Source organism: Amblyomma americanum, chromosome 1, assembly GCF_052857255.1.
Source record: "Amblyomma americanum isolate KBUSLIRL-KWMA chromosome 1, ASM5285725v1, whole genome shotgun sequence".
NCBI classification, from domain to species: Eukaryota; Metazoa; Arthropoda; class Arachnida; order Ixodida; family Ixodidae; genus Amblyomma; species Amblyomma americanum.
The window spans coordinates 361,082,078-361,094,460 of NC_135497.1; the positions used below are offsets into that span (position 1 = coordinate 361,082,078).

Genomic DNA, 12,383 nt, shown 5'->3' on the forward strand with positions numbered 1-12,383 from the left:
AGGGTTGCGGCTGGATTTTGAGTGGCCCCTGTGGACACTAGTAGACACTCTTGACCTGGTGGGGTGGGCGTTTGCTGGGATGCTCTAATTTATCCTTTTAGAAATTTTCAGTCGCTAGCTATTCTAACAGAACTAATTAAACGTAAAGTAACTGCTGCCTTTTTTGGATTTTCGTTACAACTAAAGAAACCTTACATAAATATGTACCAGTGTGTAAAATCAATTTTATATACCTCATACTTTAACGTCATCGCCTCATCGGCTGCTCGATGTTTCTCGCGAAAAAGACTGAAAATCAGATTTAAATTTGTCATCTTAAAAGGGCTGGGACTTTCTCCTGAAAAATACATCGTTTTCTCTACTGTCCTGAGGTAGTAATTCGTCTGAATTATATTGTTGAAACTGTTCCTGGTCTAATACAGGATGCTTCAGGGAAGACAATACTAAAAAAACAGGTTTTTGAGGTAAACGTGTGCCTTTTTCAGTTTTGTATTACCAGTGTTGGCGGGCACCGGAAATATTTTGAATTGTGTTATGTAGCAAGCTGGTTAACTAAATTTTATTTCTTAACTTTTCGGAATAGAGTTAGCTTCCCGGTTGCAATTAGAGATTTGTAGCCGGTCGTTAGTAATATCTTTATCAGTTCTTAGAATTCTGTGTCTCGACAAAATTTGGCTGTTTTGTCAAGTTACGAGCTCTGGAAAGGTTGCTTTGCCTGCAACCTTTCGGAAGGCGCATGTATTTTGGCACGATTCAGCCAGATTTTGTCGATCCACAAGGTCGTGAATAATCGCGGTTTTGAAATTATAAAAGGTGATATGGCTATCATTAACGACCGGGTACAAATTTCTAATTGCATCCAGTTGCCCTAGATATGACAGATAAAAATAAATTATCAGAAATAAGCCAACCTGATTTCTATTCTTAAGACAATCCACCGGCTTTCCGGTGTCCGCCAACAATGGTTATACTATAAGGGAAAAGCCAATTTTAAAACCAAAAGCCATTTCTGAAAATTTCCTGAACCACCCCGTATACGGAAGCTTTCGGAGAGTAACATTTGTGCGTGTTGCCTTTCTTGTACAGAGGCCTTTATACTGGCTCAGATTCAAATGTTTCTGAAGAAAGAATTCGCATGACGGTCACAAGTAAACACGAATGTTAAGCATTAGCTGGTACTGGAAAAAAGGAATTTACACCTGAACCGCGCCGTAAGGGAAGGGATAAAGGAGGGAGGGAAAGTAGAAAGGTAGAGAGAGGTGCCGCAGTGGATGGCTCCGGAATTATTTCGACCACCTGGGGATCTTTACCGTGTACTGACAGCGCACAGCAGACGGGTGCCTTAGCGTTTTTCCTCCATAAAAACGCAGCCGCCGCGGTCGGGTTCGAACCCGGGGACTGATACGGAGTTCCTGGGCTCTGTGAGGGTCTGTGAGGGTGAATAGATCTCATATTCCCTGTGTTCATTGTTCACCTCATGATTCTTCAGTTTCTCTTTTTTGGTTTTATGTTTTGATTGTTATGGAGTATCATATCAGTTTGACAGAATGATATCTGGTTGTACCCTTGGCAGCGGCTTGCTGGTATTAACAGCGCACGTGGTTTATCTTTCTTTTGGTTTTGTTATCTTTCTGTTGGCTAACACTGCTATATATTCAAGTTGCCTGCTCTTAATAAACTAGTTGGAAGTTGCGCTCTGTTCTTGTCGTATGTGTTACTTTGTTGTGTCCTGTTTTCTTTGCGCAAGTGCATTATTTGTTAGAAATGAACCAACTCGCCCAGACAAGAGTGTTAATTCAACATGTTTCCTTCTTGATGCATGCATAGCTTGACCTATGGTAGGTGGTCAACAATGTACCTTTCCACTAGCTGAGGCTAAACTGCTGCATGTAGATATGCTAATACAGGTGCTACTCGAGCTGTACAGCTTTATTCGCTGAATGTGTTCAATAGCACGAGTGCCACCTTTCCTCCATTTTTCTCTTAAAAGTAATTGTACCTTGTTGTGTATTTTCGTGACACAGTTTCATGGACTAATACTGTCTTTCTTTCTAGGAAGCTCAGGCGATCTGGATCGTCCACTGGATCTTAAGGAGTGCAGTGGCCCTTTTATTGGCAGCTGCACTCCTTTCTTGGCACACTGCCAGTAAATGACAGTGACCTGATGCAGGAGAGCGTGGAGGTAATCTTTTTGTTTTGCCTGTAGCACAGTTCAGCCTGGTAGCAGCGTAGTGAATGCTATGTGCCTGCTTTCCATTCCTCTTTGCAGACACCTTTCAGAAACCACTATAAAGTTTTTGAGGAACAGTACGGAAAAAGGAATAAACAGAGAGTTGAAAGCAATATCATGTGTGCAAACATGCCTTTGCTTCTCCATTTGTGTCGTACCGCATCGTTGCTTACCAAGGGCTAATTGATGTCGATCTAGGTTGCATCGAAGCACTACACGACACCAAAAGCAAACTACACAAACAATGCGAAGAGCCACCTCACTCAGAACTTGACGTGTTTTTATTGAAAAGAATAGAATGAGCATGGTCGAAAGAGATAAGCATATGAACATAACAGCAAGGTATATATCAGCAAGAACACATGAAAGAAATCATAGTTGTCGAAAACCCAACACAAACAATAAAAACCAATGTGGCAAATGAGTAAGTGACAAGGAGGACCTTACGCACAGTCCTATAAAGTGTTTTCAGTAGCTTTCTTACAAAATGGTTTTTGTGCTTGGACATCATACACAGAACACAGAATTGAGCCTCTCGGCACAATGTGCACTGCATCTCAAAATGTGACGGCCCAGACCCTTTCAGTGAGGCTTCATATATGCTCTTTGACAAGAAAAGTTTAAGTACAAGAAATTAATTGCAGGGATTGGACAGCGTGCCACTATTGACATGAGTGGCGTATGTAGCAGCACGGCCATCATAAGTCATTTCTCCACAACATGTGGCAGCCATGTTGTGTACAGTGTAAAATTGACATGGTGCTCCAACACAAGGATTTCCTCACATTCAAAAATTAATAGAGTTACACAAGGACAAGAGGCAATGCAAAGTTTGCGCCGTAAGACAGTCTGTTTTTACTAATGAGTAGGAAGCTCTCTTATCCCCCTGCGATTTCTCTGTATCTTGTCCTGTTATGTTTTCAAGAGTCTGTGATCAAGGCTTTACTTGCCTACCAACCATCATATGATTCTGTATTTTAGTGGCTGACATATCTTTGTCATTTTCTCTTTTTTCCTCCATTCACAGATGCCAGAGGATCCAGCCCACACTGGGCAAGAGATTGTCTTTGAGTACGAAGACAACTTGATACCCGTACCCGCTACAATTCCCTGCACTCTGGAAGAGGGTAATGACAGCACGGCAGGCAGCGAGCCAGCAGGCAGGGAGCAGGGGACAAGTGGGGAGCGATGTGGAAAATCCAATATTCGCAGGAAGCGGCCTTCCAGCTCACTGCTTCGTGAGCTGATGGCCATGCATCAACAGGCTGAGGAACGTGCAGCAAAGGCTGCGAAGGAAAGCAGCGAGCTGCGAAAGCAACTCATCGAGCTCCAGAAAGGGAGCAATGAGGTGCAGAAGGGCATGTTACAGGTGATCAAGGACTATTTGCAATCCAAGGAGAATAAAGAATAATTGATTCTTTCCTGTCTGTAACAAGCAAGGCACTGCCAGTAATGATATGCTGTTGACAATGCTTATGCAGAAACCTGTTTCAACTTTTCTAGAATTCCTCAAAGCTGACATGGACAATGCAAGAACTTGTGTACAGTTACTAATGTACAAGTGGTCACAAACGTTTCTGGCACACCGAAATCATAAGGCACCTAAATTTCCTCACTGCATATAGAACAGAAGCCATGAACTGAGGGGTGGACTATGCAGGCACACACTGCAGTTTGTGGCTGCATGTTTATACTGCTGAGCGATTAAGTTTTGCCACAATTTCCGTCTTCTGAACTTTTTGATGAGATACTTTGTCCATGCTCTTTGAAAAACAACTGCGTGCTTACAGACGAAGACTATGTCTATGTTCTGCCTCTGTCTTCGTCAGTTAAGCGCAGTTGTTTTTCCTACATGGAATGAAGACGTCACATCGTGTTGAGACTGCAGAACGGTTGCAAAGATTCCACATATGAAAATGAGAAATGAACACAGATGAACCAAAAGCAGCTTAAAAGCACATACCTGGTGTTTCAGGGAAGGTGATCACTCATGCTTAAAGATAGGGTTTTTGAGGTGAATCATGTTAAATAGCTAAGTGATTAAATTCTAATAGTTAACTTTTAAACTATTGCCAAAAGACACCTGCTTGCAATTAGAGATTTGTAGCAGACCGTTAAGAATGGCCATATCAGTTTAGAAATTCGAAAATGCCATTACCCTCGGTGCTGTGGCACGACAGAATTTGGCTACATCGTGCTATAATACATGCACTTTCGAACAGTATGTAGGCAAAGCAACCCCTCCAGGAGTCGTAACTAGTCGAAATAGCCAAATTTTGTTGTGCCACAGCGGCGAGAGAAATGGCATTTTTGAAATTCAAAAACTGATATGGCTATTACTAATGGCCGGCTACAAACCTCTAATTGCAATCAAGTGCCTATTGGTAATAGTTAAAAGCTAACTATTATAACTTAGTTACGCACTTCGCTAGTTAAGATGATTCGCCTGTTTTTGACTTCCGCCTGTTTTTGACGTCCGCCAACACTCGTACTACTATGCCGTAAATTGCTTCTCGTTGCCTCAAAAACCTTATTTTGAAAAATTAGTGATCACCTTCCCTGAAACATCCGGCATATGCACAGTTGGATAAATATTTTCAACCTGTATGCCACAAAACACACTGAAATAAACTCGTGCACCAACATGGCAGTAAATGCAAGGCATTTCACTTTGAAGCAAGGTGCTTTGCCAGGGCATTTCTTACGGCCACCCCTGAAGGTTCCACTTGACTGCTTGTGCAGACGGGCTGTGGCCGTCGCCTGTCTTCTACATGCACCACATCCAGCCAGTTAGAGTCACAGCTGTCGGTAAGTTCTTCACATATGTTGTGAAGGACACAGCATGCTCGAATGACATAGGGTACATTAACAATGTCACATTCCAGGCCCTTCAGTAAAATTCTGAAGCGTGCCTTGAGGCGCCCAAAAGCATTTTCCACCACACGTATGGCACTAGAAAGGCGAAAATTAAATTCCTGTGCATCAGAACCGATAATGCCGGAATGTGGGAAGGGCTTCATTACATTCTTCTGCAGTGGGAAAGCTTGGTCGGCAAGGAAGAGAGGCCCAATCTGCACACCTTCAATTTCTCTCACTTCCCTCTTGAACAAATCGCTGTCCAGAATCTTTGGAAGCCGCGACACTTCAAAAACTGCAGCATCATGATTTCGGCCAGGAGACCCAGTGTTCGTGTACAAAAATTTGTACCGGTGGTCTGCGACAGCCAAAAGAATTGTGCTGTACCACCCCTTATAATTGTGGTAATCCACACCGTGTTCCGAGGGTGGACAAACTTCAATGTGGCAGCCGTCGACAGCTTCTACGCCCTGCGGGAAGCCTGCGACTGCTGCAAACTGCCGGAGATGTTCGGCCAGCTCGTGCGTCCTCGGCATTTTTATATACCGAGGTTCCAGCACTTCCACCATCGTGTCGCAAAACTCCCTCACAATATTGTTTACTGATGAGCGGCTCACTCCAAACACATTTGCGACCGTCCTCTCTTCTGCTGAGGTGGCTAGGATATGGCAATCGCCACACGTTTGCGCAGCGGTATCGCCTTGCGCATGTTCGTATCGCGCCGCTTCATGCACTCGCACACACCCACGATGTACTGAAATGTGCTCCTGGTCATTCGAACATTTTCTCTGAAGCCACTCTCCGGAAGGTGCGGGAGAGTTGTTTCATACCACGACGTTTCCCGGGGGTAAGTCCACACACTACGCTCACGCAAGCACAGCCTTGCAGCTAAGGCTTGCAGACGCCTGCACGTTCTCTCCGCTTGCTCTTGTTCAGCTTGCCGTTCTTCCAGCTCGTCGAGAATTGCGAGCTGCCGCAAACGTCGCTGCTGCATTTCCGTCTGACAGGCGGCGAACATAGCCAGGAACCCGCAGCCTCTGTCCACAGCGTCCGGCACGGGCTTGCTGTGAGCCATCACGATGTATGACTTCGCGCCGACGCACGGCGCCACGGCACTCACACGCAAACCACAATAAGAGATGATAGAAGAGAATTTAAAATAACACTTATTCTAGCGAACAATTAAAATAGGAAAATAGTTGGTAAAATGAAACGTGGAGCGCGGCAGGAAGACGGGCGGCAAGTCGCAGAGAGGGCCAAAGCAGACGGGATTGACTTGGCTCTCGGGTCGCCTGCGGAGTCGACTGCACCCAATGTCGAAAGACTTTCTTAAGTTTTGTCTGACTTTCAATAACCTCGGGACAACAAATTTCCCTGCACAGATGTAACCAAACTTCGTTCGAAGAAAACTTCCTACGTTTGTGTTTTAGGTAAGATTTTGTGTACCACTTGCGTTAAATTAGCCGTGCAGATTTCTCTTCTGGAGCAACAACGTGACCGACACAACTGCGCACACCGAGAACAAATTTCCGCGTGTAACACCACCAAACTGCAGTTCACGATAACCAAGGTTAACTCCGCCTAACCACGGTTGCGCTTAACCGCGGTTAAGCCGGCCGTGTAACTAGGGTATAAATCAAGAGGAAGAAACGGGCTTAGTCAGTGTTAAGTTAGAAGCCCACGGCGCCGAGGGGTTGTCCCCGCCTCCTTTTTGACCTGCACCTGTTCCCAGGAGCGGTCATGTTCGGGGGAAATAGAGGAATGTTGGTCGAGGCGTGACGCCCGCGCTTAGGGTGCCTCGATGCCAGCTACGGCACTAATCCTTTCGGCTCTGGCGCCGAGTCATCCCCTGCTGACCGGCAGAGAGCCGACGACCTTGTCCCGCTGAGACATTCCTTTGCTGTCAGCGGAGACGGCAAATCCGATGCATGGCACTCGATGGAATGCACATACAGCGAGCTGCTCACGAGGAATCACGCGCCCTGTACGTCCCAGGAGGTGCGGGGTCCACTGGGCGCGGACCGGGTAGCACTGGGCTACACCCACTTGCACATACGGCGCCACTGCACTACTGTTGGTTAAAATTGGGCGGGAACTAGTTTACTAAAGCTCCGCCCAATTATCTAAGGGGTTAAAAACCCGCTGGAAACAATGACTTAGGAGGAGCGCGCCGAGCCTCAAGCTCGGCCGTTTTTAACAGCCTTTTTTTTAAACAGCCTTTTAAAAACTGCCCTTTTTAAGCTTCTTTTTGCTCACCTGCCTTTTATGTCGATCCCGTCTTGAATAAATTACATTGTTCGCCAAGAAGTTGGTATTGCTGCCCCAACCGGCATTGTGTCGCCAGACGAGCGGACGAAGACCGCCCATCCCTTCGTACTGCTAACCGCCGTGTATCGATCACCGGCCAGAGTGCCATCACCATCCGCCGCTCGCGGCGAGCAACCGACCAGCCCAAACCGGCCATCCCGTCAGAATGAGGGCAAGAAAGTTAACTGGCAGGGTATATAATACGAAGGCAAGATAACCGGTGGTCCTAAAGGGTAACAGAGTGTATTCCAGGAGAAGACAAGCGTAGGAGAGAGCGACAGATTGTTATGTGGGCGAAGATGAAAAAGTTCACGAGCGTACGAAGGGCGCAGATGCAGAGGAGAGGGTTAATTAGAGAGATATGGAAGATGCCTTTGCCCTGCCGTGGGCATAGTGAGGCTCACGATGTTGAAGGTGACTGTGGTATGGATATTACTTAGAGCGGGATACAAGCCTCTCAGTAAATAACAAAGCTAACAGTGAGTATCTGTTAAACAGTCAACTAGATAGCATATCTTAGCTCTATTCTGATGCGATACTCCACTGACAGTGCTATGCGAATCCGAGTGCTCTCCAAACTGGAAAATAATATTTTTAAAAACTTAATAACATTTTGGGTAAAATTTTAGTTGTATTTTAGCCGTGTATTTAAACCCCATTTTATAGATTTTAAATTTTTGCCACCCCTCGCGATTTCGGCATCTTCAAGCAATCGCTTGCTTGGTAGAGAAAGAAATGGAATTAAGATGCAGCGCTAAGGTAGGACTAGTGCGCTATAATATGAAATCTTGGTTAGCAGCGCCACTTCAGCCTAACGTATATACATCTGCACTGCTTTCTCTGTCACAACGCATTGCTACAAAACTTGAGTGCAGAAAAACAGCTCGCCAACAGAAAGGTATACATATACGTGAAAATGTACCTCTGGAGCATTAAGACAAATAGCTGGCCCTTTTGGAAAGTTAACACCGCACACTTCAGCGCGAGGCACAACACGAGGGCAAAGAAAAAAATGGACAACCAGACCTAACAGCTGAAAAATGGCGTTTGTAGTCTGCACTTGTACCTTCTTCTCACGTGTCGCAAGGAACCTCCAGGTGCTGGAAGTATTTTTGTAGCCGAAAACCAATGGTAATCACGTCACTGGCATTTTGTTCACGGCACTGCATTTTGTTCACATGACGTCATGGTAATCACGTCACTGGCAGGGAACCTACTTGGCATTGCTTTCTACCCAATAGACTGAAGTCGGCACAGTTCGTATAAATAGATGTGGGTTAATCTGCAGACTTACACTTTATGCTCATGATTGGAACAGCCTTGCGCGGCTCTTAGGGTCGGCAGCGCAGCTCGGAGCAGAATGTCAAAGCACAGACGGACGGCGACCTGCTTGGCAGCGTCATCGTGAGTCCACCTTGTTTTAGCTCTTAGTGCGTTGGGATTCATGGAGCAATAGGTAGCAGGTGCTGCTTGGTGTTGGGAGGTATACAAATTTCTCCGCAATAAATAAGGGAATGATTTATCACCAAGTTCTCAATGACAAACTGGGACGCGACCAATAAATTTGTAACGTCCCTCGCGCCGCTCGCGGCTCGCACGCCATAGTACGCGGCGCCGGACAAGAAAGAAGTTAGGCCAGGCCGCCACAGTGCGAGCAGCGCAAATAAAGGGCTCGAATCTCAATGCTGTCGGAGCTGGTTCTACCTCGCCTTAGCTCCAACAGATTTATGTTGTCTGCGCCTCAATTGCTCCCCCGTTTTTCGAAGGGGTGTCTGCTCGGAACCTTTTACGTTGTTCTGCTCCAAAGATTAGACGCTTGTGATGGAGGAGTGTGGTCTTGCGAAGAGCAGGCGGTGATTGATTTCGAAGGCTGTGCCTACGTTCAGAGGCGAGCGCAGTGCTCCTCATTGCGGGAGGGGGGTGCGTGTGACACCGCAGCGTCTGCCCCTTCTCCCCGAAACCACTGCCATCGAGGCCGTCATGGTCAAAACTCAGCTCAAGCATGACCAACGGCTATTAAATATTTATTGCAATATGAAGGCATTGTAATGCATGGAAAATAATATTTACCACAAGTTTATCGTTTCATGTGCAACTTCGGCAAAGGAAGGCAGTCGGCGCGAAAGCATCAGTTGGAAGCCAGGTTTGTAAAGGAATTTCCATTCGCTCTATACGAGAGAAAATACACGACACAACATCTGTGTTTTGTAAAAAGTAAAAAAAAAACTACCTGAAATGATTGTCTCAAAGTGACCTGGTTGTTACATTTCGTACAATGCATAAGCAGTGCAAACGAATAACTGCACCCTCACGTGGGAAAGATTGTCATCATCAGGCATCCACCATGTTCACACATAGAACGCAAACGCAATCCTAACACAATGTCAAATGCCATATTGCAACCGGGAGAATATACAACAGACTAAAAATGCAGAAAATAGAGAGCTACTGAAGTGTTTAGGTTGCTGAAACAATAGCGCATTGATACGCCAATTATTCTTCTAGAGCATCTAACATACCGTTGAGACATGTCTTCATCGTAACATGAGACTACAGCGAAGGTTTTCTACGCAGTTTCGAAAGCTGTTGATCATTTCAAGATTGCTCGTTTTACTGGCTTAAAGCTGAATTGAGGGAAAATTTAAAGCAAAATAACAAAGAAACGACTCAAAACTGGTTGATAATGCAATCTCTTGCTCAAAAAAAGGTAGAATGAGCCACCGAATCCGGTCATGGCTCCTAGTGGACCTCAGCTTTCTGTCCAGGATGGCGAGATTTGAAAATGTCTACTCACATGGGAAGGTAGTGACAGGGGATGCTGAAAGTCCTTAAAACTGATGTTCCCTGTTCGTTTCTTTTTTGCAGCCAGTCGAGCCACTCATTGCAGTAACCAAGCTTTTCATGCTGTGAGCTGACCACGCGATTTCAAGAAATAGAGTTCAGCCCGGAAACTGTCAGACTCTACGTCAAAATAATCCGTGACAACGTCTATTACTTCAGCGGTGGTTAGGCGTGAAATGTTCATAACGGGAGATATTAAAACTGTTTCTTGCGTCAATGTGGCCTGGACTGCTTGAACAAAAGCGTCGTGTCTCGCGTATCGCTCAGCATCGTGAAACACTTTTATAAAGGCACTCTCGTCCAGCGTCATATCTTTTAGTGTTTTCTGGAGCTTTTTTCTTCTGCTAATGCAGTAATAAGATTTATTTTCGGGTCCTGCAGCCTACAGCTAACCTTCAGGACCATATGCAGTGCACGTTGAGCCATTTCCACGTAGAACAGAAACGGAGAGCTTGCCAGCTGTCAATTAGTGCTTGTGCGTTTGCTCGCATTTCGGGATATTGGGTGTTACCCATGCTCTCCTCTTATACAGTGCCTATCAGTGCAATGTAGTTAACCCGCGCTGCTTCGACGGCTCCTGTTCGGTACGCACATCTGGTTGTCAATAGAGATTACAGCTTCCTTAGCACTGAGCCTACCGCCGAAGAAGTGCGTTCAAAAATTTTGTGACGCACTGGGCTCGATTCTATAAAGCTGTATGCCAGCTACAAGGTGCCGTGGATGCAAAAAGCACTTTTGTGCTTGGCCCTTCACACACAGACGTCAATGCTCTTAATAATGGACATGTAATTTTCTCTTGCGTTTATCCTTGCATTTGGCTTTCACCCTTCAGATGTGCCCTGACATGGCAGCAGCGATATCAAAGCAAACCGGGCTCACAGACGTGCACAAAATCTTGAGGGCACCGAAAAAACACTCCAGTGCCGATAATAATTTGCTGCTGTCCACACATAAATGTTCCTCTAGTGCAGTGAGCATTTCTAGGAGTCGATTCTTTTCGTCACCAAACTAGATGATGACGACCGACAGCTGTTCGCGATGTCCACAGTCGCTAGACTTGTCGCATATGAGGGGCACACTTTTGCCATTCAGGCACTGAATATCTGAATGGATCATCGCTGTATGCAAGGACTCGATGAAGTCGTTCGGCGCTCTGTTGTTGGTGTAGCAAGCGCTTTTTTTGGTAGAGTTTTTAAGCGAGCTTCAAAGACAAGGTGATATTTCTTCAGGAGATTAACAATCTATAAGAACATTTCTTTTTTTGTGGTTTGCTCGCTTTCGTTATGGCCTCTAAACCAAGTTAGTTGGTGACACACAATCTGCCCGTTAAGCCCTGTGCGTATTAAACGGAACCATAGCTTGGGCATATAGCACTGCTGAGGCGGAGATTCTGCGGCAAGTCTTCCGTTCGAAGCCGATGTGGGAACGGAATTTCAAGCCTTCTCTCAGCAGGTGAAGATGAGGAACCTCGTCCTTCCCCACAGGATGTCGTAGACCGAATATCTTTGCATTTGATTCTACCATGGTCGTCACCGTCAGGGCAGTCTTTGCGACCTCGCTGCGGCATCGTAACGAAGAATTTTTCTTCCGCTCCAGTTCGTCTATCTTGACACCACTAGAAAAGGTGGAAATACGATATTCCCCCGCCTTTAGGGGTCATTGCCATCACGTCGTCGCGTCTGAATGACGCAATTATAGACAGTTAAGTGGCCTTGTGTTTTGGCAGGCGTAGCGTGCAGCCTTATCACAACAGATTTAAGAGAAAGCATTCCACAGAGGTCTCCCTAGTTAAAAAGCGAATTTGATATAAGTTAAACAACTCCAAACAAAACTGAAAAAAATTCGACATCTCAAATCCTACTCGGTTCCTTCGTCAGGTGTGACTGCTGGGAATTTGAAGCTTGCCTTTCTTCAAGCCCTAATTTAGTTAACCGCAGAATTACTGACCGCATTGATTGGATTCAAGAGGGGGAAAGATTCCTGGGAAGCGATTGAGATTCCATCCAGTGAACTCATTGTGCCATTACTCAAGTCCTGCTCGGGCGTGGCTCGGTGTCAAGCAGAATTTTTCCATCGAAGTCAGACTTGTGGGCGCATATCCGCAGTGTTATGACACTGAGCTTTAATCCCTATTCATTTCCTTGATATG

At 45.7% G+C, this 12,383-nt stretch overlaps 1 protein-coding gene across 1 annotated transcript; it reads left to right on the top strand.

Annotated features, from left to right (window-relative positions):
• Positions 1 to 2,035: 2,035 nt before the first annotated feature.
• Positions 2,036 to 10,303, top strand: LOC144121842 (uncharacterized). Its single transcript, XM_077655262.1, has 6 exons — positions 2,036 to 2,182; positions 3,258 to 3,588; positions 4,973 to 5,038; positions 5,537 to 5,607; positions 8,729 to 8,797; positions 10,259 to 10,303. Exons 1-6 carry the CDS (start codon positions 2,165 to 2,167, stop codon positions 10,301 to 10,303), a joined length of 600 nt encoding a protein of 199 aa, XP_077511388.1. The 5' UTR covers positions 2,036 to 2,164.
• The last annotated feature ends 2,080 nt before the right edge of the window (positions 10,304 to 12,383 follow it).

What these genes read in the sequence shown, in the direction of transcription:
- LOC144121842 (XM_077655262.1), top strand. An exon ending in GAGCAATGAGGTGCAGAAGG is followed by an intron (nt 3,589 to 4,972) that starts GCATGTTACAGG and finishes CTGCTTGTGCAG; the next exon opens with ACGGGCTGTGGCCGTCGCCT. An exon ending in AGTTAGAGTCACAGCTGTCG is followed by an intron (nt 5,039 to 5,536) that starts GTAAGTTCTTCA and finishes TCAATGTGGCAG; the next exon opens with CCGTCGACAGCTTCTACGCC.